Source organism: Schistocerca gregaria, chromosome 3 (genome assembly GCF_023897955.1).
Source record: "Schistocerca gregaria isolate iqSchGreg1 chromosome 3, iqSchGreg1.2, whole genome shotgun sequence".
Lineage (NCBI taxonomy): Eukaryota > Metazoa > Arthropoda > Insecta > Orthoptera > Acrididae > Schistocerca > Schistocerca gregaria.
Genome location: NC_064922.1, coordinates 788,640,478 through 788,667,126, shown reverse-complemented (window position 1 = coordinate 788,667,126; position 26,649 = coordinate 788,640,478). Strand labels below are relative to the sequence as shown.

The following is a 26,649-nucleotide window of genomic DNA, read 5'->3' as shown; positions in this document are numbered from 1 at the left end:
TGGGGATGCACTCTCTTCCGACACTCCGCCATTCTTGTTGCGCCATCATCATAACGTGGGGCTACATGTGTAACTTCCTTTATGAACTCCTTCCTGATATACGAAGCATGTTAGAGAGGGTGTTGAGTGTGTAAAGGTAAAGAGAGACAACATAAAAGCTGCGGAAAGACTGGTGACCTCAAAACAATTAACTTCATGTAAACACAATAACAATACTTGTAGCAGCCAGGCAAGAGTTACGAGACCTGCTCTTTCGTTGAAAGACTTTGTCTAAGTGCCACTGATTCTAGTTATCAACATATCACTGTGTTCAATACATGTGTTGTGGGAAGGCCTGTAACAAATTTTCCCATCGCTATCAGGGAAATCGTAAATTTGTGCACCCGCGACAATTAGTTCAGCGTGAGTCGCCGCGGACAACATGTTGCAGTTTACCGCTGATGCGGAGCGAGCTTGCCTAGCAATGCGAAAGTTGGCAATGATCCAAACTGTTTCTGATGTTGACCCATTATGACAAAAATTAACACTTTATCAACGCAACTTACGTTAACTCACAAGTAAGTGGCAATGAGATTAACACTGGAGTTCAAATTGTGAATGGTATGTAACCCACGTGACAGAAGAGGTTTCAATTTATTGCACAACATTGTGCAACAGATAAAATAACTATCTTATAATGACACTGCGTACCAAATATGACGATTGTTAAGTGATTAAAGAAAAAATATCCGATAATTCTAAGAAACTGTGCTTAAAGATCTGTTGCCGGCCGCGGTGGTCTCGCGGTTAAGGCGCTCAGTCCGGAACCGCGTGACTGCTACGGTCGCAGGTTCGAATCCTGTCTCGGGCAAGGATGTGTGTGATGTCCTTAGGTTAGTTAGGTTTAAGTAGTTCTAAGTTCTAGGGGACTGATGACCACAGATGTTAAGTCCCATAGTGCTCAGAGCCATTTTGATCTGTTTACTTACACATTATAAGCTGTCAACTAGATTCTACAATAGGCTGTATTTTCCGTCTACAATTATATTTCCAACTGTACTTCACGTTATATAATAAAGACTCCATAGTTAAAAGCGCAGCAAAATATTACAGTTATTACTGCTACCAGTATTGCTGGGTTCAAAAAAATCCCGTTTATTTATCATTCTTGCAAAAATTCGGTCTCTAGCTGGAGAACATTGTTGTTTTTTGTTTCTTGTTATTTCATTGCCTGGCCGCTCACTGAAGGCGAGACCTGCTGTGCCGTTTAACGTGCAGCTCGCTATGGTTCGAGACAGGGAGATGGGCTAGGCGCTTATTTTATTTTTTACAAAAATATTTGGGGTATGAATAAATGATTGATAGATGCCACTACTATAAACTACTCATAATGTGAAAATACCACAATAGTGAAAAAAGGAAATATAACACACAAATATCCACACATGATGTACACTCTGTGCCTATCTCCATACTGTACAGTGTGATTCACGAAGATATGCAAATATTTTAATATGTCATTCTACAAGTAAAACCAAAGAAAAATGTTCATATAAACATAGATACGCAAATGTTTAGTTATGGAGTTACGGCTAATAAAAGATTTTGTCTGAAATTTAGCAACTTCACTAATATGAAGCCATCGCAAAACTGTACGAGGTTAAAGTAAAGCACAACTCCATTTTTTGTTGTTGTTATTGAACTCGTGAATCTAATAAAACATGTCCCGGACGCGTATCTGCAGTAGATTTTCCAGAACATGCAGAGAAGCAAAGATGTATTTTCGTAAAATTTTTAATTTGATAACTACTTGGCCCAATTTGTTTTCTAATTTCCAGACAATTGCACAAAGTTTTCAACAGAAGTAGTACAGAATTTAATTTTGGAAAAATAGTATTAACGTTAACCGAAACTGTATGAGTGTGTCAGATAATCTGCTTTTATTAATACCATAGCATACGTGAATCCATGTTAGACCGGAAAAAAACAAAGCTCATTGTTAAGGAAGTTGTATAGTGTACACAATAATTGTTCAAAAATGTCTCCACCGAGTTCAATGCATTTAGCTGCAGGTGTATGAACATATTTTGTTACTCATTCCAGTTTCTCAGGATTGTTCTTAATTTCGTCTATTTCATTCATAATGCGAGCAAGTAATGCCTCACGTTTATTAACTTTGTCCTCATAAATAAACATTATATCGGCGCATTCCTCTGTCGTAAATTTGAAAGGCATCCCTATTTCATAAATAATCTACAAACTACAACAGTTACTATGTAGTTTCACTTGAATAGACTGTCGTTATTATATTCTTTCACTGAACAATACAGAAAACTAACTCATTTCAAGGTTAGGAAACGACTGAAACAATTCACTAACGGTTGCCAACAATGACATAAACGTTTCTACATTCTTAATGGAAAGTAAATAAATTTATTTGTGTAATAATCTTAGCTTCTTTAAAATATTTGCATATCTTCGTGAATTACCCTGTATAGTCATGTCACATATATTGAGGAGGCTGACATCACATTTAAAAACAGTGCCCTCTTTTGGGTTGACAACAACACTGCAGCCGACTTTGGAAGAGGGACCTTTGCATTAACCGACACACTGATTAAGGATTTTTGTTGCCTCTTGTATCTGGTACATGAGACCAGTAGGTGATCACATCTCCTTCGTCATTGCATAAATCACATGATGGAGATTCCTTCAATCCTATTCGGAACATGTGGTTTGGGAATGTACCATGAGTTAAGCGCATGCGAGTAATCGTTACTATGAATCGTCTGCTCCTATTTCAATCAGTAAACCAAGGGGGGTAACACTATTTCAGGGTACAGCTTGCTGTGTTTACTCCTTTTGACATCAAGATCGAACCCCATTTCGTCTGACAGTCGTTTCTCGCTTTTTCATTAATTAATCTCAGCATTTCTTGATAAGGAAATCTATTATTTAGCACGCTCGCTTCGCTAAACTGTCTGCTATTTCAGTATGACACTGTGCCCTGGAAATCCACAAGAAATTTTTTAGTGTTCCTCTTGCTCACTTTTAACGACTTCTTTAATAACAGTTATAATTGTAGGCTACACACTATGATCCATTTTAGTTTTTTAAGGCTGTTTAGTACAATTGGGAATCTGTTAACATCACCGTACTGTCTCGTCTGCAAGATCTACCGTGTTTTACTGTTTCGCTAACTGCAATGGCTCCCGCTTAATATATTGTCGTCTCCTTAGGTAGAGAAATAAGAAATGATAATTTTCTGCAGGGTTGTATATTGTACATCCCACTTAATCGCTGTCGATGGTCTTGGAGCCATCCGCACAAATCTTAGTCGGATTCAGGAAGATAATACTGAGCGAACGTTTATTTCAGTCTTCAGATCTGGAGAATCTGGGCTAGGCGTTGGTCGAAGCCCCATGTCGGATTAACGACCTTCGTTGTGATAGACTGACGAACCAGAGTGTGATTCTTAGGCTGTTTCGCACTCTCGTTTACACTAATGCCGCGCGGGTCTTTGGCATATGGCTCAGAAAACATGATAGAAAGACAGTTAAAATATGACAACAAGCAGAACGAAGTTCTTGCGATTCACAGACTCATGACGCACAAGACTTTCGTCCTGTATGTCAACTGTCTACAATGTTAAAAATCAATAAATAAATGCTGCCCAATAATGAAACAGAGAAGCGAATACTATAACCACAGGAGAGAAGAAATACAAAAATAGATTTGAAATATTTCTTAAAATTTAGTATGTGTTTACATGTTTAAAACCGGTAAACTAGAAACGTCAATGTGGCGTGAAAGACGTAAGAATTGGTCAGCTGGAGAAGGATGATACAGCAAATCGGTCGTAGTACACCCCACCTCTCTCTTTTTTTGGATGTCTTTCCGCCATTTGCGTAATCTGTATGGAACCACGGAAAATAGCTGTTTGTATAAGGACGGATGAATGGGGATTTGAACTTTGTTTCTCCACCATACAGTTGCCTTCAAGACTGCGCCGCTTAGCTTTATGTTGAGTGTGCTAGAAAGATGGTAATCTTAAATGCTACTAAAAACTGCTTTGAACCGCTAGTATTTTATAAGAAAACCGGAATTCAATAAATGAGGTACATGAAGGTGTCTACTGCAGCACTGAAGGATGATTTGACAGAGAAGAGGTTGATTCCTTGTATGGTGCTGTAAAAAGTGGGACAGAAATGGAACAAGCAGGTTAGGTTATGAAGTTGACTGTAATGCGAACAGTTGATGGTTAGGGAAATATCGGTTCCGCAGCAGGCAAATACCTAATGCTCGAAGTGCAGACGAAATAATACTTTCTGATGGGTCGTTGCCTAGTTCAGTATTTAGTGTTGTAGTTGACTGTGTTGACTGCTTATGGAGTGCAGTCCCGTATGTGTGCTGTTAATGATGAAGATGCGAGGGAGCGGAGGGAGTATACCACCACTTTTCTGAAGCAGCACCGTCAGGCCTAAACGATCTCATTCGATATACGTCTTATCAGCAACTTTCTCGCACGCTTTCACTCCCTGAGACACTACAGAGAGATCTGGAAGGTAGCTCAGTACATATACATAGCATGAAACTTTTTTCTACCAGTGGGATTCAAACGATCTGCTTCCGAATGTATCATCGCCGCGTTCTTTGTCAACGTAACATAGTTACCCTCTTATGAGAAATGGAGGTAATTGCATATTTAATTGTCATGTGGAGAAAAGGTTAGATCACCGATTTAAGGCAGCACGAAGAGGAGCAAATTTCGTAATGGGGGAAGTGCAAATGATTTAAAATTGGGTGAGTGATTATTTGTAAATTGTTTTCGGGCAAGGTTGAGAGGATGTATTGATGCTGGCTCGGCGTCGTACAAATGTTTGAAATTTCGTGGGTAATAAGGTCTTGCTACATTTGCATCTATACTCGTCAAGCCACTTTATGTTGAGTGGTGGCGGGTATTTCTGATATTAATATCATTTCTCCCTTTCCTGTGCGTTTCAAGATAGCACACGGAAAGAAAGACTGTCCTTCAGCCTCAGTAATAATTGCTTCTGTTTCCCTATCACGATCATTTAGCGACATATAGGTGGGTGGAGCCCCGTCTCCGTCGCCAACGTACGCCTGTGTGGAGGAAGCGTGTTGGCGCAAAGTATCTGACCAACAGTTCGAGAAAAGAAGGCTATGTGCTGACACGAGATTCCCTTCTCCCTCCTCTTCATCCACAGAAACACGAACCCTACACTTTACAACCACTTACCATTATCATCCACACGACACAGACACACAGTTGAAACAGCAACAACACAAAAGAGGAAGGCAATGGCAAACCACCTCCACAAGGACCTTGCCTAGCACGCGATGCAGAATATTACTGGATCCCTGGATCGGCTCCCCTATGTTCGTTCCCCGACTTCTTTGACTTTTTTGAGATGGACGAAGAAATACATTAAAAATGCAAATTGGTCACAAAGTGATATTCATACAGGTATCGTCGGAAAATACGAAACAGTAAACTTTGGTGGCCGATGGATGAATTTGTGGCGGTGCAGTGCAGTTTCACCGCGTAGCTGGCAAGGTCCTAACATCTTTGCGAACTGCATTCCGTGAACTCAGTTAGACAATAAATATGCCTTGCAGAAAGGCGCATGAACAATACACACAGATGTCATCAGTTTAGAGACGATGTGTAGCTGGGTCCAAAGAAGTTGGTTGGAGTAATCGGCGAATAGCTGAACAATTGAATAGGAGCAATGCCACTATTCGACGATGTTGACCGGAATGGGTGAACCATGGCCGAACATAGTGTCTAGAAGGAAGCAGTCGGTCTAGAAAGACGACAGGGCCCCGGGTTCAGCATTATCACCGATGCGAAGTGCAACGGGAGCTTCAGTGACCACAAGTAACATTAACAGGAGACTCACAGAGAGGGAGCTGAGGTGACCTGGTACACCAATAAGCCGGTTTCATCTTCATCTGCATCTACATGGATACTCTGCAAATCACATTTAAGTGCCTGGCAGAGGGTTCATAGAACCATCTTCACAATTGTCTATTATTCCAATCTCGTATAGCGTGCGGAAAGAATGAACACCTACCATATAACTTTCCGTACAAGCTCTGATTTCCCTTATTTTATCGTGGTGATCGTTCCTCCCTATGTAGGTCAGTGTCAACAAAATATTTTCGCATTCGGAGGAGAAAGCTGGTGATTGGAATTTCGTGAGAAGATTCCGTCGCAACGAATAACGCCTTTCTTTTTATGATGCCCAGCCCAAATTCTGTATCATTTCTGTGACACTCTCTCCCATATTCCGCGATAATACAAAACGTGCTGTCTTACTTTGAACTTTTTCGATGTACTCCGTCAGTCCTATCTGGTAAGGATCCCACACCGCGCAGCAGTATTCCAAAAGAGGACGGACAAGCGTAGTGCAGGCAGTCTCCTTAGTAGGTCTGTTACATTTTCTAAGTGTCCTGCCAATAAAACGCAGTCTTTGGTTAGCCTTTCCCACAACATTTTCTGCGTGTTCCTTCCAATTTAAGTTGTTCGTAATTGTAATACCTAGGTATTTAGATGAATGTACGGCTTTTAGATTAGACTGATTTATCGTGAAACCGAAGTTTAAAGATTTCTTTTTAGCACTCATGTGGATGACCTCACGCTTTTCGTTATTTAGGGTCAACTGCCACTTTTCGCACCATTCAGATATCTTCTCTAAATCGTTTTATAGTTTGTTTTGATCTTCTGATGACTTTCAAACAACCGAAGACGGCTGCTCAGATTGTCCCCCAAATCATTTATATAGATAAGGAACAGCAAAGGGCCTATAACACTACCTTGGGGAACGCCTAAAATCACTTCTGTTTTACTCGATGACTTTCCGTCAGTTACTACGAACTGTGACCTCTCTGACAGGAAATCGCAAATCCAGTCACATAACCGAGACGATATTCCACAAGCTCACAATTTCACCAGAAGCCGCTTCTGTGGTACAGTGTCAAAAGCCTTCCGAAAATTCAGAAATACGGAATCTATCCGAAATCCCTTGTCAATAGCAATCAACACTTCATGTGAATAAAGAGCTAGTTGTACTTCACAGGAACGTTGTTTTCTAAATCCATGTTTAGGTGTCGGGTACATTCGGCCTGGAATTCCTTTGACTGAAATAGAAATGTCTTCAGTGTCTTCGAACTGAGACCGGATTATCAGCGAAGACGCGTCTGGAGACGCCCTGGGCGGTGATGGGATACCACCTTGACAGTCACCCACCATCCGGCCCAACAACAATGTGTGATGACCCGGAGTCCCGTTTTTTTTTTTTTTTTTTTTTTATGGCAGGATCGCTCCTGTTGTCATCCGCAGCACTCTTACAGCATAGCAGTACGTAGATGATATTCTACCCTCAGTTTTGTTGCCCTTCATAGCAAGCCATCCTGGGCTTAAACTTCAGCAAAACAACGCCCGTTCGAACACGTTTCTACTGCATGTCTTCGTGCTTGCCAAACTCTCAGGGTCGGCGGATCTCTCCCCAATTGGGAACGTTTGAGCATTATGGGCAGGGTAGTCCAACCAGCTCGGGATTTTGTCGATCTATCGCGCCAGTTGGACAGAATTTGGTACGATATCCTTCGGTAGCAAATGCAACAACTCTATCAGTCAGTGCCAAACCTAATAACTGGTTGCATAAGGGCCAGAGGTGGACGAACGCATCATTGCCGTACTCAACTTGTGAAGTTCTTTCTCTTGAATAAATCATCCAGTTTTTTTTTTTGTGAAATTGCAATCATTTGTTTGTCTGCACTTATAGATCACATCTACCGATTTTCATCACATTAGGATAATTCTTTCGTGGTGTGTCTTCTTTTATCCCCTCTCTCTTAGAAAAGCCGACTCTTGTTTGAAAATGAACTCTCGGAATTTCAACAGCAAATCTCTCCGTTATACCAACTCTTCTCTTCTTCGTTTCTGTATCCCTGTCGTGCTTACTAAAAACTCCTCTTTGGATCTTCTCTATTAACCCTACGAGATAAGGGCCCAAAATTGACGAGCAGTGCTCAAGAATTGGTGGAAAGAGTGTTTCATTAGCCACCGCATTCTTACACGAGTTTTTTCAGGACTCTTCCAATCAATCTGCCATTTTCTTTTCCTACAACTATTTCTGAGTGGGCTTTCCATTTTTGGTCCCTTTGGACGGTTACGCCCTGTTATTTTACGTTTAGGATTGTTTTTCACGATTTACTGTCAATAGTGTAATCGCACAGTATTGGGGCTTTCCTCGTGCTTCTACTCAGTACGTTAGGTTCATTTACTCCAAGAGTCAACTGTCATTCCCTGCACCAAGACTCGATCTTTTGCAATAATATTTCTTATAGACAACAGTACCATCTGCCAACATCCTCAGGGAGCTTGCAACGTTATTCTTCAGATCGTTTTTATATATTGTAGTTCATTAACTGTCAGGGCCCTATCTCAATCGCGGAGCTTACGCTGTTACTTTTACATCTGACGCTATCGCCTGGTCATGAATGACTATATATGGTCCGATACTCCAAAGTTCATTAACCAAACTGTATCCAGTGTATTCCGAAGTCAAGGATAAAGCATCAACTTGCATGCCTATATATACGGCTCTCTGTATCTATGTCTACATCTACATCCATACTCCGCAAGCCACCTGACGGTACTTGGCGGAGGGTACCTTGCGTACCTCTATCGGTTTTCCCTTCTATTCCAGTCTCGTATTGTTCGTGGAGAGAAAGATTGTCGGTATGCCTCTGCGTAGGCTCTAATCTCTCTGATTTTATCCTCATGGTCTCTTCGCGAGTTATACATAGGAGGAAGCAATATACTGCTTGACTCCTCGGTGAAGGTATCTTCTCGAAACTTCAACAAAAGCCCGTACCGAGCTACTGAGCGTCTCTCTTGCAGAGTCTTTCGCTGGAGCTTATCCATCATCACCGTAACGCTTCCGCGATTGCTAAATGATCCTGTAACGAAGCGCGCTGTTTTCCGTTGGATCTTCTCTATCTCTTCTATCAACCCTATCTGGTACGGATCCCACACCGGTGAGCAATATTCAAGCAGTGGACGAACAAGTGTACTGTAACCTACTTCCTTTGTTTTCGGACTGCATTTCCTTAGGATGATTCCAATGAATCTCAGTCTGGCATCTGCCTTACCGACGATTAATTTTATGTGGTCATTCCATTTTAAATCACTCCTAATGCCTACTCCCAGATAATTTATGGAATTAACTGCTTCCAGTTGCTGACCTGCTATATTGTAGCTGAATAATAAAGGATCTTTCTTTCTATGTATTCGCAGCACATTACACTTGTCTAAATTGAGATTCATTTGCCATTCCCTGCACCATGTGTCAATTCGTTGCAGATCCTCCTGCATTTCAGTAAAATTTACCATTCCTCATGGGCGAAAGGAGAAACTTGAGTTTCTAAGATCTCTGTTGCGGAATCCATATGATTTCGGTGGAAGAGATCTTCGTTCACCATAAAGGACAAAACACGAGAGAATAAAACTTTCAATGCAATGAATTATATACGTTGTCTGACAAAAAATGAGAAGCACTCAGAAGACATGGCCGGGTGTCAATGTAACTTCTTACATATATACGTACAGAAGCTATTCTCTGTGAGCGGAAGAATGAAGAAAGTGCCTTAGTGTTTTCGTGTTCAGTGTTGTTACTAGGTCTGATGGTGTTTATAAGGGACGTGAACAGCGTCAGATGATGGGTGATCACTTTGGAGGACACGAAGGTGTCGTGTAACCGTGTGAGATAGCGTTATCAGCACTTGACGGAGTTTGAAAGGAACCTCAGAATTGGTCTCCATTTGGTCGGCTGGTGGAATCGCGCAATACCGAGATTTGAGGGACATTCGAATGTGGCAGTTGTCCGTTGTTGTACTCTGCAGGAATGTGAGGGCAGACATACTCGTCGTCAAGCTGCTGGTCGATAACGTCCAGGCAATAATCACTGTTCTGTGCACAAAGCACATTGAAATTCCTTCACATCAGCTCCTGCCATCCGAGAACAAATAGTGGATTCTCTGCAATTTTCAGTGTCACCCTGGAACATTGATTGTCCAGAGACTAATAGTAGTCGGTCTGGGGGATAACAGTCCCATGTGTAGGCTGCCGTTAACACCACAACCCAAACAGGCTGCATTGGGAATGGTGTCGTGACTGGGTAGCATTGACTTTTGATGAATGACATCGCTTTGTGTTCAGTGATGAATCGTGCTTCCGCACCACCCTAAATACCATCATCGGCGAATATGGCAGCGGCAGGACAGGTCACTTTCTTCCATTGTTTTGACTACTCCTGCCGTCATGGTGTGGAGAGTCCGGCCCCTATAGCTGAGTGGTCAGTGTGACGGATAGCCGTCCTACGGGCCCGGGTTCGATTCCTGGCTGGGTCGGGGATTTTCTCCGCTCAGGGACTGGGTGTTGTGTTGTCTTCATCATCGTCATGTCATCCCCATCCGGAGCGCAGATCGCCCAATGAAATGAAATGTCGTATGACGAGGGGCTCCTGTCGGGTAGACCGCTCGCCTGGTGCAAGTCTTTCGATTTGACGCCACTTCGGCGACTTGCGCGTCGATGGGGATGAAATGATGATTATTTGGACAACACAACACCCAGTTCCTGAGCTGAGAAAATCTCTGACCCAGCCGGGAATCGAACCCGGGCCTTAGGATTGACAGTCCGTCGCGCTGACCACTCAGCTACCAGGGACGGACGGTCGCCCAATATGGCGTCGAATGTAATAAGACCTGCACGAAGGCGGCCGGACCTGCCCTGTAAGGGGCCTCCCGGCCAATGGCGCACAACGCTCATTTCCATGGTGTGGAGAGCTATCGGGTACGACTTCAAGTCGCGACTGGTAATGACTGAGGAAATTCTGACGGCGCGACAGTGTCTTGGTGTCACTTTTCAACAGGACAACGTTTGTCTACAACATGGCATGTGCCTCTGTGAATTGTTTGCGTGACCATTCCCACGGCCAGCGAGATTCGCACATCTGTGGGACCACCTACGATGTCAATTCCCCCCTCGTGCCAATATCCAGGATACCGAGGGCGAGTTAGAATGGTTGTGGGCCAGCTTGGTCAGGAGTGGATGCAACGGCTTCCCAGGCGAATCGTGCATGCATCCAGGCCACAGGATAGTGTTACTTCAAACTGACGAGTAGACTCGTGCTGTCAGGTTCTTTGTAAATGTGACTCGATTTTTAATCACTAAAGGAATCTTTGAACCTGTGAAGTTTCACTTCGTTTCCTCCTCCACTTTTGGGTGCTTCACCTTTTTTGTCACGCAGTTATAAAAAGGCGGCGGTGTTTTCCCAATGAATGTTTGAGTGGAACCTCCAGACACCTAGACCATAGACTTTTATCGGCTCTTTTCCGTCAGCAATCGTAATGGAGGTGGTGGCCTCATCTTCCCTGTTATGGGACTGTACTTCCTCTCCTGAGCAAGCTGGCCCACAACATTAGTCTCTGAACAATGTTCCAGGGTGACACTGAAAATTGCACAGAATCTCTGATGGCAGGAGCTGATGTGAATGGGTTTCATTGTGCTTTGTGCACAGAACAGTGATTATTTCCTGGACGTTATCGAGACCAGTAGCTCGACGACGAGTACGTCTGCCCTAACGTACCCGCGCAGTACAACAATGGGCAACTGTCACATATGAATGTCCCTCAGATCTCGATACTGCGCGATTCGACCAGCCGCCCAAATGGAGACCAACACCGAGGTTCCTTTCAAACTCCGTCAAGTGCTAGTAATGTTATCTCACACGGTTACGTGACACCTTCGTGGCCTCCAAAGTGATCACCCATCATCTGACGCTGTTCACGTCCCTTATAAACACCATCAGGACTAGTTACAACACTGAACACGAAAACACTAAGGCACTCTGGTGATTATTCTCCTTGTCACAGAGAATAGCTTCTGTGCGAATATGTGTAAGAAGCTACATTGACACCCGGCCATGTCCTCTCAGTGCTTCACATTTTTTGTCAGGCAATGTACATAATTCATTGCATTGAAAGTTTTACTTTCTCGTGTTTTGTCCTTTATGGAGAACGAAGATCTGTTCCATCGATATCATATCGATTAACTCTTGGGCCGGGTTCCGAATGTTTCAGCAGCGTCTCGTAGAGTGATATCATGTGGTTTTAATGCTTATGTCGGTCACAGCTGTGAAGCTCAGAGGGCCTTCGGTGCTATTTCAGAGGAGATTCTGCACCTGCTGCGTCACCGCAGCCGCACGAGGTGCACTCGGCCGAGCGGATAAAAGCAGGCGGCAGCGACGCCACGTGGGGCAGGCGCGTCAGAACGCCGGCGACGCAGGAGGCAGTTAGCGCTCGCGAACACAGCATGTCGACGACCGCACCGCCAGCCAAGCCCCAGGACCGCGACGGTAAGTGTTAGCACCGCCTACACACTGCACGGCGACTACCGCACGTTGTGCAGGAGCGAGGTGTCGAGATGCATCGCTCTCAGGTGCAGATTTGTCTTGGTCCTTCTAAAAGGTTACAGCTATTATTTGTAACTGGAAATATGCCTAGGGAAAGTGAGCGAATGAGCTACGGATGTGCGTTTCCCGACACAGACGTTGCTCTCGTATTAAGGACACGTTAAGCGTTGTGTGCTTCTGGTCTACCTCTACTACACGTACATATTAACTCCTCATGTCACTTTACTGCAGAGAGTACGCACCTTTCCAGTTCCGTTCTCGTATGATGCGTGATCCATATAATTTCTTTGATTTTCCCTGCCATGTTTATATCGCGAGATGTACGGTGGAGGAAGGAACCTGTTCGCTGACTCAGAATATTATCAGTAAGTCTCTCCGTGACGCACAACGCCTCGCTTGCAGCGGCTACCGTTTGAGCTCTTTGAGTATCTCCGTAACACTCTCTTGCGTACTAAATGAACCCACCTGTGAAGTTTACATGCTACAGGTCCTAGACTCATGAGCAACACTCAAGGATTTACCGAATGAGTGATTCCTAATCTGTTCTTCCGAAGGAGAATTCATTTCCTTGTGATTTTTCCAATAAATCCCAAATTGGCGTATAATTTTCTGGTCCTAGGTTTATATGGTCGTCCACTTAAGGTTGCCCAGGAGGAGCGCTTTTGAATGTTTAACTGTTGTCACAGTTTCTGTCCATGGCATGACATAAGGAATGGACAACTCTCAGAGAGTTGGAGACGGATGGAAGGAGGAATTGGCAGTGACCTTTTCAAAAGAAATGTCTTAGTATTTGCCTTGGCGTTTTAGTAAAATCACAGATAGCCTAAATATGGGCTACCAAACGATAATTCGAACCACCGCCCTCCCGAATTCGTTGATCTTCTGCCGATTAACGTGAACGGAAGAGTGAATTTTTATGGTTAAAGGATGTAATTACTTCATTCCACTGATTTATACATAATTTTGATAAATCGATATGGGTGTTTTCTGCATTGTATTAAAGTGTGAGACTGTAACTGAATTGCCTGACTACCTTCTAGACATTAGTGCAAGCTTGAGCGATCTCTTAATTATCTGCAAAAAGTTGCCAGTTATTTCCTGATACTGCAGAAATACTTATGAGTTTAAGCCTTTAAGGGAACGCCAGATCACAGTGTAGAATGCCGAAAGTGTACCAATAAGAGATGAAAATATTGGTAAAGAGAATAGATCAACAGTGGGGATTGGCAGCTTTATTTCCTGAATCAAACTAATCCAATGCATGCCATGTAGATTAAGCACAGAAGTAAAGCTCGAATATTGGTTTGAACGCCGTAGAGCGTTCCTAGGTATCCTCCAATGGGAGGCGTTATGTCCTTCCCGTCCCATGACTGAACTGACTTACCCAGTTATCTGGGGTTCCACACTTTTACCTGAACCGTAACCACATTCGTAATTAGGCATTTTTGATGTTAAAAATCATTTGACACAGCTGATAGGAGCTCTACTTGAGAGAAAAAGAACTCCCGGGACAGACTGTGGAGTGAATACCAGACATCTTAATCTTTAGTCTGATGCTTACTTCCGATTCCCGAACGCTAAAACAACTGTGGTGGAACATTTACTGTACACGCAGCAAAAACGAATTCTTAGATATTTGCTTTCAAATTGTTAATCTTGGCATGGATACAGAATTGAAATTAGCGACAATAGGACAACGGTAATTTCACGAAATAGCCGAGGGGCAGTCAGTATTATTATTATTATTATTATTATTATTATTGACGTTGTGGTTTTCACTCCGAACACCGGTTTCATGCAGCTCTTTACCATAATCTGTTCTGTGCAAACCACTTCATCTCTGCATGACTACTGCAACCTACATTCTTCTGAATCTGCTTAATACAGTGGAATATTGCTCTCCCCCTGCTATTGTTACCGCCCCCCCCACTCCTCTCCGCCAAATTACCAAATTTCCCTCAGTTACTACACTGACGATTCGTTCAACACCCTACCTTGATCTATCCAAAAATCGATCGTTTCTTACAGTCAAGATGTGCCATAAATTCCTTTTTTCCCCGTTAGGCTCAATGCCTCTTGATTATTTATCTCACGAACTCACCCAATCTTCAGTATTCCTAGGTAGCAACAAATTTCAAAAGACTCCATCCTCTTCTTGTCTGCACTGTTTACCGACCATGCACAAGATTATACTCCAGACAAATAACTTCATAAAAGACTTTATATCGCTTAAATCTACATTCGTTTTTTTTAGCAATGTAGTTCTTGCTACTGCTAGTCTGCATTTACATTTTGTATACTCCCGGCAAAATTTAATTGGCGGATTCCGCGTCAGATTTGTTATCCGAGCTGCAGACGCAGAAAAAAGTAGACTGCTATGAGGCAACTGTATTTTCACAAAGTAGTTAAGGGGTAGTCAATGTTTTATTATTATAATATTATAATTATTATTACTGTCGTCATCGTTTCATGTCTTTCCATAATTCTGACAATCTGTTAATTTGTTATTGCTCTGTTTCTCCTGCTTGCAATTAAATCTCGCTTATTGTTACTAAGTGAACTTCTGATGTCTTATGATCCTTGTGCAATCCATAATAACAACTTAATATACACACATCAAAAAAAGTTTTGATCACCCCGGTTCCCATGACTCCTGAAGGTAGACGTTGACTATGGATATTGCATCACATACAAAGTCCCTTTGACTGTTCAGAGATGTCACTAAACCCGCCCACAGATGTAAACAACCATGCATGAGCAGCGCCTATTAACGGAGGGGGTCCGACAGCCCATTAGTTCCAGTCATTCCACCGGGAAAGAACTACACGGCTCGTGTTGTCTATAGCTCAACCATGCCTAGACGGTCAATACCGCGGTTAGACTGCGTCCGCACGCCTTGTTACTTAGGGCCAGGAAGGGCTCTCAACAAGGGAAGTGTCCAGGCGTCTTCGAGTGAACCAAAGCGATGTTGTTCGGACATGAAGAAGATACAGAGAGAAAGGAACTGTCGGTGACATGCCTCGCTCAGGCCGCTCAAGGGCTATTACTGCAGTGGATGACCACTACCTGCGCATTATGGCTCGGAGGAACCCTGACAGCAACGCTCCCATGTTGAATAAGCCTTTTCATGCAGCCACAGGACGTCGTGTTTCGACTCAAACTGTGCGCAATAGACTGAACGATGCGCAACTTCACTCCCGGCGTCAATGGCGAGGTCCCTCTTTACAGCCACGACACCATGCAGCGCGGAACAGATGGGCCCAACAACAAGCCGAATGGACCGCTCACGATTGGCATCACGTTCTCTTCACCGGTGAGTGTCTCATATGCCTTCAACCAGACAATCGTCGGTCAGGCTGAACGCCTTAGACACACCTTCCAGGGAGTGCAGCAAGTTGGAGGTTCCCTGGTGTTTTGGGGTGGCATTATAGGGGACCGATGTACGCCGCTGGTGGTCATGGAAGGCGCCGTAACGGCTGTACGATACGTGAATGCCATCTTCCGTCCGATAGTGCTACCATATCGGCAGCATGTTGGCGAAGCATTTGTCTTCATGGACGATAATTCGCGCTCCCATAAAAAAAAAAAAAAATGGTTCAAATGGCTCTGAGCACTATGGGACTTAACATCTATGGTCATCAGTCCTATAGAACTTAGAGCTACTTAAACCTAACTAACGTAATGACAGCACACAACACATAGTCATCACGAGGCAGAGAAAATCCCTGACCCCGCCGGGAATCGGACCCGGGAACCCAGGCGTGGGAAGCGAGAACGCTACCGCATGACCCGTGAATGACTTCCTTCAGTATAACATGGCTTGACTAGAGTGGCCAGCGTGTTCTCCAGACGTGTACCCTATCGAACATGCGTGGTATAGATTGAAAATGGCTGTTTATGGCCGACGTGACACACCAACCACTCTGAGAGAACTGCGCCGAATCGCCGTTGAGGAGTGGGACAATTTGGACCAACAGTGCCGAGATGAACTTGTGGATAGTACGCCATGATGAATAAGGCATGCATCAGTGCAAGAGTGCAGGCTACTGGGTATTAGAGGTACCGGTGTGTACAGCAATCTGGACCACCACGTCTGAAGGTCCCGCTGTATGGTGGTACTACATGCAATGTGTAGTTTTCATGAGCATTTAAAAAAGGCGGAAATGATGTTTATGTTGATCTCCACTCTAATTTTCTGCACAGGTTTCGGAACTCTCGGAACCGAGGTGATGCAAAACTTCTTTTGATATGTGTATACAACCCTTTAGAGTTGTTGCTCTGGGGAAACGGCGTTAGACCGAACGGCAAAGTGAATATGACTGCGAATTGAGCAGACACCGAACAAATTTCGAGTTTAACGCATCAAAATACTTAGCTCCCGCCTTGCAAGCTCGTAGTCTCGGACGGCACTGCATGATGTTCACAGGGTGCTGGAAGACACGCTACACTGTGCTGCTGTTAAATCTTCTGGGCCTGGCCGTTAGCTACGCGACGCGCGTCAACTTGTCAATGGCCATTGTGGACATGGTCAACAACACGGCGCTGCTCGACCACTACACCGCCGCCGGCGTCGATGTCGTCGCTGTCGACGACTCATGTCCGAGAGAGGTGGTGCCTGAGGCCTCAGCCGCTAGAAAGGTACGATGCTGGCTGCACGGTAGTGGGGTAACTCTCATTTCCACTGTGCGTGGTTTTAGGAATGCAGTGCGACGTCTATCCCTTCTTTCTTTACATTTATTGCTTTGTTTCATCACGGTACCATACGTAATAAAGTTATTTCCAGTTGCAACTTGCAAGATCGTCTCTAGGATTAAAAGTTTGTTTTATTTTCTAATGGAAATATGACAGTTATTCCCAGTTGCAACTCGCAAGAATTGTGTCTAGGATTAAATCTTTGTATTACAAAAATTCGTTTGTCAACATACATTACTTGCCTATTTTAAGTCATCGACGATTTGTTACAACTATTCTTTTATTAAGAGAAAGAATATTTCAGAATTATATAATCAGACGATTTGATAGCATTTTGTATGTGGTGGAGCATGTCATTTTATTAAATGGTTCAGATGACTCTGAGCACTATGGTATTTAACATCTGAGGTCATCAGTCCCCTAGAACTTAGAACTACTTAAACCTAACTAACCTGTGGACATCATACACATCCATGCCCGAGGCAGGATTCGAACCTGCGACCGTAGCTGTCGCGCGGTTCCACACTGAAGCGCCTAGAACCGCTCGGCCACAGCGGCCGGCTTTAATTAAATGGGCCGATGTTTGCGAACTTCTGAAAGGTATCATATCAGGCACAATATCATTAACAGTGTTAACAACAACTTCATGGCTGAGTGTTCTCCATAATTAATGTCTTCGAAGTTAAATTAAATCATCATCTTCTCCCAGTCGCCGTGAAAAGAGTCATATTGCATTTAAAACTGAGACACAGGGCAGACGTTTGTCACTTAACTCAGTACATTCGCCCCGTTTACATGAGGCTCCCAAAACTGGATGTCGTAAAACGATTTCCCAATACCGCTCCTGAATGCTCATGTAAACACTTCAAAATCTATTCTGGAAATCCACTTCAATTCCGCAATCGATTTTCGCTTCCACGTAAACGCAAGCGGTTTTGAAACGTGTTTGAGCCGTCAAATTAAGTCTTGTTTTTAGAATATTCTGTTAATATGGACTTGTTGTGCAGTGAAGGAGAAGCAGAAATATGAGAACGAGCATAGTGTTGTCTACCTGTAATATTTAAGTGAAGAGAAATAACGATTGTGTTGACTGTATCAGAAACTGGATCAGCTGTTTTCCAGGCGTCATATTTGACTGGGGTAGCAAATCCACTTCAGACAGTAAAATGTAAACGTGACAGCGAAAAACGGCTTCCGAAATTCGGTTTTCGTCTTCCCGAAGATGTGTCGATGTAAACATAGTGATTGTCTCCCAGTTCGGTGATATGCAACTTTAAGCGGCAACCCTTGACTGCTAAATGCTACTGATGATATTTTCTTTGCAGTGGCAGGATTCAAACGGGTTGCGTCCGGCAAGAACGACGCGTGCTGACGTGCCTCGCCAAATGGTTGAGATGGTTCAAATGGCTCTGAGTACTATGGGACTTAACATCGGACACACATCCATGCCCGAGGGAGGATTCGAACCTGCGACCGTAGCGGTAACGCGGTCCCAGACTGTAGCGCCCACAACCGCACGGCCACGTGCCTCGCGACCTCGGCTGTTGTACTGCTGAGTGTTAGTAATATTAATACAGTTCATGAAGCAAGGTAAAGCATCGAACATCCGCTTTTGTTCTGCTGACGCGCGGTGTTATGGTCATCATGACACGACAAATGGTTCGAAAATCCATGCTGGTTGATGACGATTCGTCAGATCCTCATGTATCATGGAAATTGACCAAACTGAGTACAAACCTAACGCCAGTATGCAATAATGATTAATATTTTAGGGCGACAATTTGGATACACAGTAAGTTCTTCTTATCACTGTACTGTAGTCGAACTAATATAATTCTAGAATGATGTAAGGATAAATTTTCTCGCTGCACTTTCTGGGCTCCAGCGGGGTCCGCTAGATGAGCAACGCAGAGGTTGGGACACAGTAGGGAGATGTAGGGTTTCGACCCTGTTCCAGTCACTCCGACATCTAGTTTTTTTGACGTCGCAAAATCTTACTAGTGTGCAAAACTTAATGACGAAAGTAATTTTCGCATGGAGTGTGACTGCCAAGTAACATAAATCGATGAAACTTGAACCGTTACATAGAAAGCACTGCTACAGTACACTATAATATAGAAGGTAACCGAAAGAAATACGCAATAAAAGGACAGAAATAACACTTTTATTCAAAGTCAGTATTAAACTGAAGTCATCGCAATCGATGATGGTCCCCTGGACATAACGAAAGGCTCTTGATAGGGTGTGTGATCACCATAGATAGCAGTGCATGCTCTGCAGCGTGTTCCCACACTGACCACCAGTTGGGTAGCGGGTACTTGTGTTAGGGTGTTCCATTCCTCCACTAGCGAGGTTGAGACCTAGTGGAAGGTCTTTGATGCAGCAAGTAGACACGTTGCAGTACGTCTCCCCAAAGCAACTCGCACGTGTTCGATGGGATTTAGGTCGGGGGAACGGGAAGAGCGATCCATTCCCTGAATATCCTCTCGTTCTAGGAGCTCCTCCACCTGCGCTGTCCGATGGGGTCGCGCGTTGTCATTCATAAAAATGAAGTCAGGGCCGAGAGCACCCCAGAAAAGACGTGCATAGTGAAGGAGTACAGTGTCACAATAACACTGACCGATACATACATTTTTTTTCTTTTGGTCATAAGTCTACTGACTGGTTTGATGCGGCCCGCCACGAATACCTACCCTGTGCTAACCTCTTCATCTCAGAGTAGCACTTGCAACCTACGTCCTCAATTATTTGCTTGACGTATTCCAATCTCTGTCTTCCTCTACAGTTTTTGCCCTCTACAGCTCCCTCTAGTACCACGGAAGTCATTCCCTCATGTCTTAGCAGATGTCCTATCATCCTGTCCCTTCTCCTTATCAGTGTTTTCCACATATTCCTTTCCTCTCCGATTCTGCGTAGAACCTCCTCATTCCTTACCTTATCAGTCCACCTAATTTTCAATATTCGTCTATAGCACTACATCTCAAATGCTTCGATTCTCTACTGTTCCGGTTTCCCCACAGTCCATGTTTCACTACCATACAATGCTGTACTCCAGACGTACATCCTCAGAAATTTATTCCTCAAATTAAGGCCGGTATTTGATATTAGTAGACTTCTCTTGGCCAGAAATGCCTTTTTTGCCATAGCGAGTCTGCTTTTGAGGTCCTCCTTGCTCCGTCCGTCATTGGTTATTTTACTGCCTAGGTAGCAGAATTCCTTAACTTCATTGACTTCGTGACCATCAATCCTGATGTTAAGTTTCTCGCTGTTCTCATTTCTACTACTTCTCATTACCTTCGTCTTTCTCCGATTTACTCTCAAACCATACTGTGTACTCATTAGACTGTTCATTCCGTTCAGCAGATCATTTAATTCTTCTTCACTTTCACTCTGGATAGCAATGTCATCAGCGAATCGTATCATTGATATCCTTTCACCTTGTATTTTAATTCCACTCCTGAACCTTTCTTTTATTTCCATCATTGCTTGCTCGATGTACAGATTGAAGAGTAGGGGCAAAAGGCTACAGCCTTGTCTTACACCCTTCTTAAAACGAGCACTTCGTTCTTGATCGTCCACTCTTATTATTCCCTCTTGGTTGCTGTACATGTTGTATATGACCCGTCTCTCCCTATAGCTTACCACTACTTTTTTCAGAATCTCGAACAGCTTGCACCATTTTATATTGTCGAACGCTTTTTCCAGGTCGACAAATCCTATGAACGTGTCTTGATTTTTCTTCAGCCTTACTTCCATTATTAACCGTAACGTCAGAATTGCCTCTCTCGTGCCTTTACTTTTCCTAAAGCCAAACGGATCGTCACCTAGCATTCTCAATTTTCTTTTCCATTCTTCTGTATATTATTCTTGTAAGCAGCTTCAATGCATGAGCTGTTAAGCTGATTGTGCGATAATTCTCGCACTTGTCAGCTCTTGCTGTCTTCGGAATTGTGTGGATGATGTTTTTCCGAAAGTCAGATGGTATGTCACCAGACTCATATATTCTACACAACAACGTGAATAGTCGTTTTGTTGCCACTTCCCCTAACGATTTTAGAAATTCTGATGGAATGTTATCTATCCCTTCTGCCTTATTTGACCGTAAGTCCTCCAAAGCTCTTTTAAATTCCGATTCTAATACTGGATCCCCTATCTCTTCTAAATCGACTCCTGTTTCTTCTTCTATCACATCAGACAAATCTTCACCCTCATAGAGGCTTTCAATGTATTCTTTCCACCTATCTGCTCTCTCCTCTGCATTTAACAGTGGAATTCCCGTTGCACTCTTAATGTTACCACTGTTGCTTTTAATGTCACCAAAGGTTGTTTTGACTTTCCTGTATGCTGAGTATGTCCTTCCGACACACATTTTTCCTGCAGCCATTTCGTCTTAGCTTCCCTGCACTTCCTATTTATTTCATTCCTCAGCGACTTGTATTTCTGTATTCCTGATTTTCCCGGAACACGTTTATACTTCCTCCTTTCATCAATCAACTGAAGTATTTCTTCTGTTACCCATTGTTTCTTCGCAGCTTCCTTCTTTGTACCTATGTTTTCCTTCCCAACTTCTGTGATGTCCCTTTTTAGAGATGTCCATTCCTCTTCAACTGTGCTGCCTACTGCACTATTCCTTATTGCTGTATCTATAGCGTTAGAGAACTTCAAACGTATCTCGTCATTCCTTAGAACTTCCGTATCCCACTTCTTTGCGTATTGATTCTTCCTGACTAATGTCTTGAACTTCAGCCTACTCTTCATCACTACTATATTGAAATCTGAGTCTATATCTGCTCCTGGGTACGCCTTACAATCCAGTATCTGATTTCGGAATCTCTGCCTGACCATGATGTAATCTAATTGAAATCTTCCCGTATCTCCCGGCCTTTTCCAAGTATGCCTCCTCCTCATGTGATTCTTGAACAGGGTATTCACTATTACTAGCTGAAACTTGTTACACAACTCAATTAGTCTTTCTCCTCTTTCATTCCTTGTCCCAAGCCCATACTCTCCTGTAACATTTTCTTCTACTCCTTCCCCTACAACAGCATTCCAGTCGCCCATGACTATTAGATTTTCGTCCCCCTTTACATACTGCATTACACTTTCAATATCCTCATACACTTTCTCTATCTGTTCATCTTCAGCTTGCGACGTCGGCATGTATACCTGAACTGTCGTTGTCGGTGTTGGTCTGCTGTCGATTCTGATTAGAACAACCCGGTCACTGAACTGTTCACAGTAACACACCCTCTGCCCTACCTTCCTATTCATAACGAATCCTACACCTGTTATACCATTTTCTGCTGCTGTTGATATTACCAGGAATCCTTGTCTTCCCGTTAAAATTGCTACACCAAGAAGAAATGCAGATGATAAACGGGTATTCATTGGAAAAAAATATATTATAATAGAGCTGACCTGCGATTACATTTTCACGCAATTTGGGTGCATAGATCCTGAGAAATCAGGACCCAGAACAACCACCTCCGGCCGTAATAACGACCTTGATAGACCTGGGCATTGAGTCAAACAGAGCATGGATGGCGTGTACAGGTACGGCTGCCTATGCAGCTTCAACACGATAACACTGTTCATCAAGAGTAGTGACTGGCGTATTGTGACGAACCAGTTGCTCGGCCACCATTGACGAGACGTTTTCAGTTGGTGAGAGATCTGGAGAATGTGCTGGCCAGGGCAGCAGTCGAACATTTTCTGTATCCAGAAAGGACCGTACAGGACCTGCAACATGCGGTCGTGCATTATCTTGCTGAAATGTAGGTTTTCGCAGGGTTCGAATGAAGGGTAGAGCCACGGGTCGTAACACATCTGAAATGTAACATCCACTGTTCAAAGTGACGTCAATGCGGACAAGAGATGACCCAGACGTGTAACCATTGGCACCCAATACCATCACGCCGGGTGATACATTAGTATGGCGATGACAAATACACGCTTCCAATGTGCGTTCACTGCGATGTCGCCAAACACGGATGCGACCATCATGATGCTGTAAACAGAACCTGGATTCATCCGAAAAAATGACGTTTTGCCATTCGTGCACCCAGGTTCATCGTTGAGCACACCATCGCAGGCGCTCCTGTCTGTGATGCAGCGTCAAGGGTAACCGCAGCCATGGTCTCCGAGCTGATAGTCCACGCCACTGCGAACGTCGTCGAACTGTTCGTGCAGATGGTTGTTGTCTTGCAAACGTCCCCATCTGTTGACTGAGTGATCGAGACGTCACTGCACGATCCATTACAGCCATGCGGATAAGATGCCTGTCATCTCGACTGCTAGTGATACGAGGCCGTTGGGATCCAGCACGGCGTTCCGTATTACACTACTGAACCCACCGATTCCTCATTCTGCTAACAGTCATTGGATCTCGGCCAACGCAAGCAGCAATGTCGCTTTACAATAAACCACAATCGCGATAGGCTACAATCCGACCTTTATCAAAGTCGGAAACGTGATGGTACGCATTTCTCCTCCTTACACGAGGCATCACAACATTTCACCAGGCAACGCCGGTCAACTGCTGTTTGTGTATGAGAAATCGGTTAGAAATTTTCCTCATGTCAGCACGTTGTAGGTGTCGCCACCGGCGCCAACCTTGTGTGAATGCTCTGAAAAGCTAATCATTTGCATATCACAGCATCTTCTTCCTGTCGGTTAAATTTCGTGTCTGTAGCACGTCATCTTCGTGGTGTAGCAATTTTAATGGCCATTAGTGTATATCGTGTTGAAACATGTAGAGGTCAGTACACCCATACAACATTATGCTCCCCACACCACATCACCTGGACCACCAAAACGATCATGTTCGACAGTGCTGGGCGTACTCTGTGATAGCGAGAGGTGGGAACAAATAATACACCTAGGAAGATTATTGCACATTCAGCTTTAATGCTCCAGATGTTATGGCGCGGAGAGCAGTTCTCAACCGCTGTGTTGTATAAATGGAATGCCCTAACACAAAAACCCTCTACCCACCTCGCGGTCAGTGTGGGAACACACTTCTGAGTTGTCTGCGATGACCACACACCCTATTTAGAAACATGTTCCGCCTTTTTTAATTTCCAGGGAACCATAATGAATCGCAGTGACTTCAGTGTAATTATTGTTTCTGGATAAAAATGTCATTTCAGTTCGTCTTACTGCCTGTTTCTTTCAGTTAATCTTCTGTACCATACTGCACCAGTTCTTTCTACGTATGGCCCAAGTTTCAACGAGCTATGTTACGTGATAGCAACACATCATCTGAAAGTTATTTTCGTTCTTAAGTTTTGCATACCGTGTTTTTTTTAAACATACGTCTCGAACATCTACGGCATGAAGAATGATATTTTCACTCTGCAGCGGAGTGTGCGCTGATATGAAACTTCCTGGCAGATTAAAACTGTGTGCCGGACCGAGACTCGAACTCGGGACCTTTGCCTTTCGCGGGCAACTGCTCTACCAACCGAGCTACCCAAGCACGACTCGCGCCCCGTCCTCGCAGCCTTACTTCTGCCAGTGCCTCGTCTCCTACCTCCCAAACTTAACAGAAGCTCTTCTGCGAACCTGAGTTTCTGTTAAGTTTGGGAGGCAGGAGACGAGGCACTGGCAGAAGTAAGGCTGCGAGGACGGGGCGTGCTTGGGTAGCTCAGTAGGCAACTGGGTTAACTGATCAAAGACGAACTTAAACGGATGTCTTACAACGTCTGCCCTGAGCACATACAACGAACGAAAACGAACAAAATGAGAATAAAAAAAAAAGTTGGTAGAGCAGTTGCCCTCGAAAGTCAAAGGTCCCGAGTTCGAGTGTCGGTCCGGCACACAGTTTTAAGCTGCCAGGAAGTTTCATCTACGGCATGTCTCCTTACGGTTTGTGATGGACTGTCTATTTCTTCGCTCTTTCTCGCCCAGTTACGCGTAAATACTCCAGTATTAATGATCATTGTTTATATTTGTATTTTAATTGAGTGTTGCGTTTCAGAATCTAAATGGAGTGTTGTTTACTTTTTTAAAATGATACTCAAGCGCGCCATCGTCCAAATCTTTTGTCGATAATTCATTGGTCAAATTCGATGAGCGACTGACTCCACCGCAGGTGTATCGAGCTAACATCCAGCGTCTTGCTTGGTCGGCAGCAATAAAGAAGATAATATGCTCTGGACAGAGTACTATGCCAATAAAACACATACCGTTGTCTCTCATGGCGAGAACTACAGATCTACCGAAGAGGAAAAACAGTATTTACTTTAAATTAATTGAAAAGTCCTAGCTCTCGGAGAATATCTACAAATTGTCCTGATTCGTCCAACTTCTCCATTTCTGAAAACGTGGTAAATGATACTGGAACCTCTTCAAATTCCTTCCGTTGTTTCCCGGCCTGAGTGGCCGAGCGGTTCTAGGCGCTACAGTCTGGAACCACGCGACCGCTGCGGTCGCAGGTTCGAATCCTGCCTCGGGCATGGATGTGTGTGATGTCCTTAGGTTAGTTAGGTTTAAGTAGTTCTGAGTTCTAGGGGACTGACGACCTCAGCTGTTAAGTCCCATAGTGCTCACGATTCTAATACACCATATTATCCCCTAATATTTTGGGTACAAATCCCTCCTTTTCAACATAGTCTCCGTTTAACGCGACGGCCTTACTCTACCTTACTGGGAGGGCCTGTATGCCGTCCTGGTATCACTCTAGTGGTCGACGTCGGAGCCAACGTCTTGCTGCATGAATAACCTCCCCATCAGTCACGTACTTCTTCCTACGGAATGTATCCTTCATTGGAGCAAACTGATGGAAGATGCGAGATCCGGGCTGTGCAAAGTGGATGAGGGAGAACAGTCCAATGAAGATTTGTGTGCTCCTCTCTGGTGCGCAGACTTGTGTGAGGCCCTGCGCTGTCATGGAGAAGAAGTTCGTTTGCAGTTTTGTGGAGATGAACGCACTGCAGGATTCACAGCCGTGTGGGACCGGCCAGCACGCTGGAGATCGGACAGCTTTGCGTGACGTTGTTGCGACAATGGCAGACGCCTCGCCCAACGACTCATTGCGCTTTTATTCACTGCCAGATGTCTGAAGATATTCTGCAAGCGCCTATGACTATCTGCGATGCTCTGGTTTTCCGCCAAAAGAAACTCAATGACTGCTCTCTGCTTGGAACGCACCTCCGTTACAGACGCCATTTTGAACGCCACGTAAAACGCTGCCACCTGTCGGAATTCATGAAACTATAGGGACTGAAGCGGGAATATTCCACGATGTCCCACAACAAATTCTGCATTTTCTTCAACAGATATTGGCCGAGGAAAAAATGTGTTGCGTTAGGTATTGAATGACCCCCGTAAAACGACGAATCATCGTTGTTCGAACAGCAGCGGTTAAACTCACTAAGATATGGCAGAACCGGGTAATATTCAAAACAACAGGAATGTTCTCGGAATCATTGGTTTTCCCAGCGTTCTTGTATGGCTGCGAGACCTGAACTGTGAA

General features: G+C 44.0%; 1 protein-coding gene and 1 non-coding gene across 2 annotated transcripts in view; both read left to right on the top strand.

Moving 5' to 3' along the window:
* The first annotated feature begins 12,318 nt into the window (after positions 1 to 12,318).
* The window catches only part of LOC126354244 (sialin-like), an 85,965-nt gene continuing 71,634 nt past the window's right edge, over positions 12,319 to 26,649 (top strand). Inside the window, exons 1-2 of the mRNA XM_050003746.1 lie at positions 12,319 to 12,425; positions 16,909 to 17,120. Coding sequence (XP_049859703.1) covers positions 12,383 to 12,425; positions 16,909 to 17,120 — 255 coding nt within the window. The 5' untranslated portion in view covers positions 12,319 to 12,382. The remainder of the gene's footprint in view (positions 12,426 to 16,908; positions 17,121 to 26,649) is intronic.
* Positions 25,547 to 25,630, top strand: Trnas-gga (transfer RNA serine (anticodon GGA)). Its single transcript is given in 2 exon segments — positions 25,547 to 25,586; positions 25,596 to 25,630. It is a non-coding gene; the product is annotated as a tRNA-Ser (tRNA).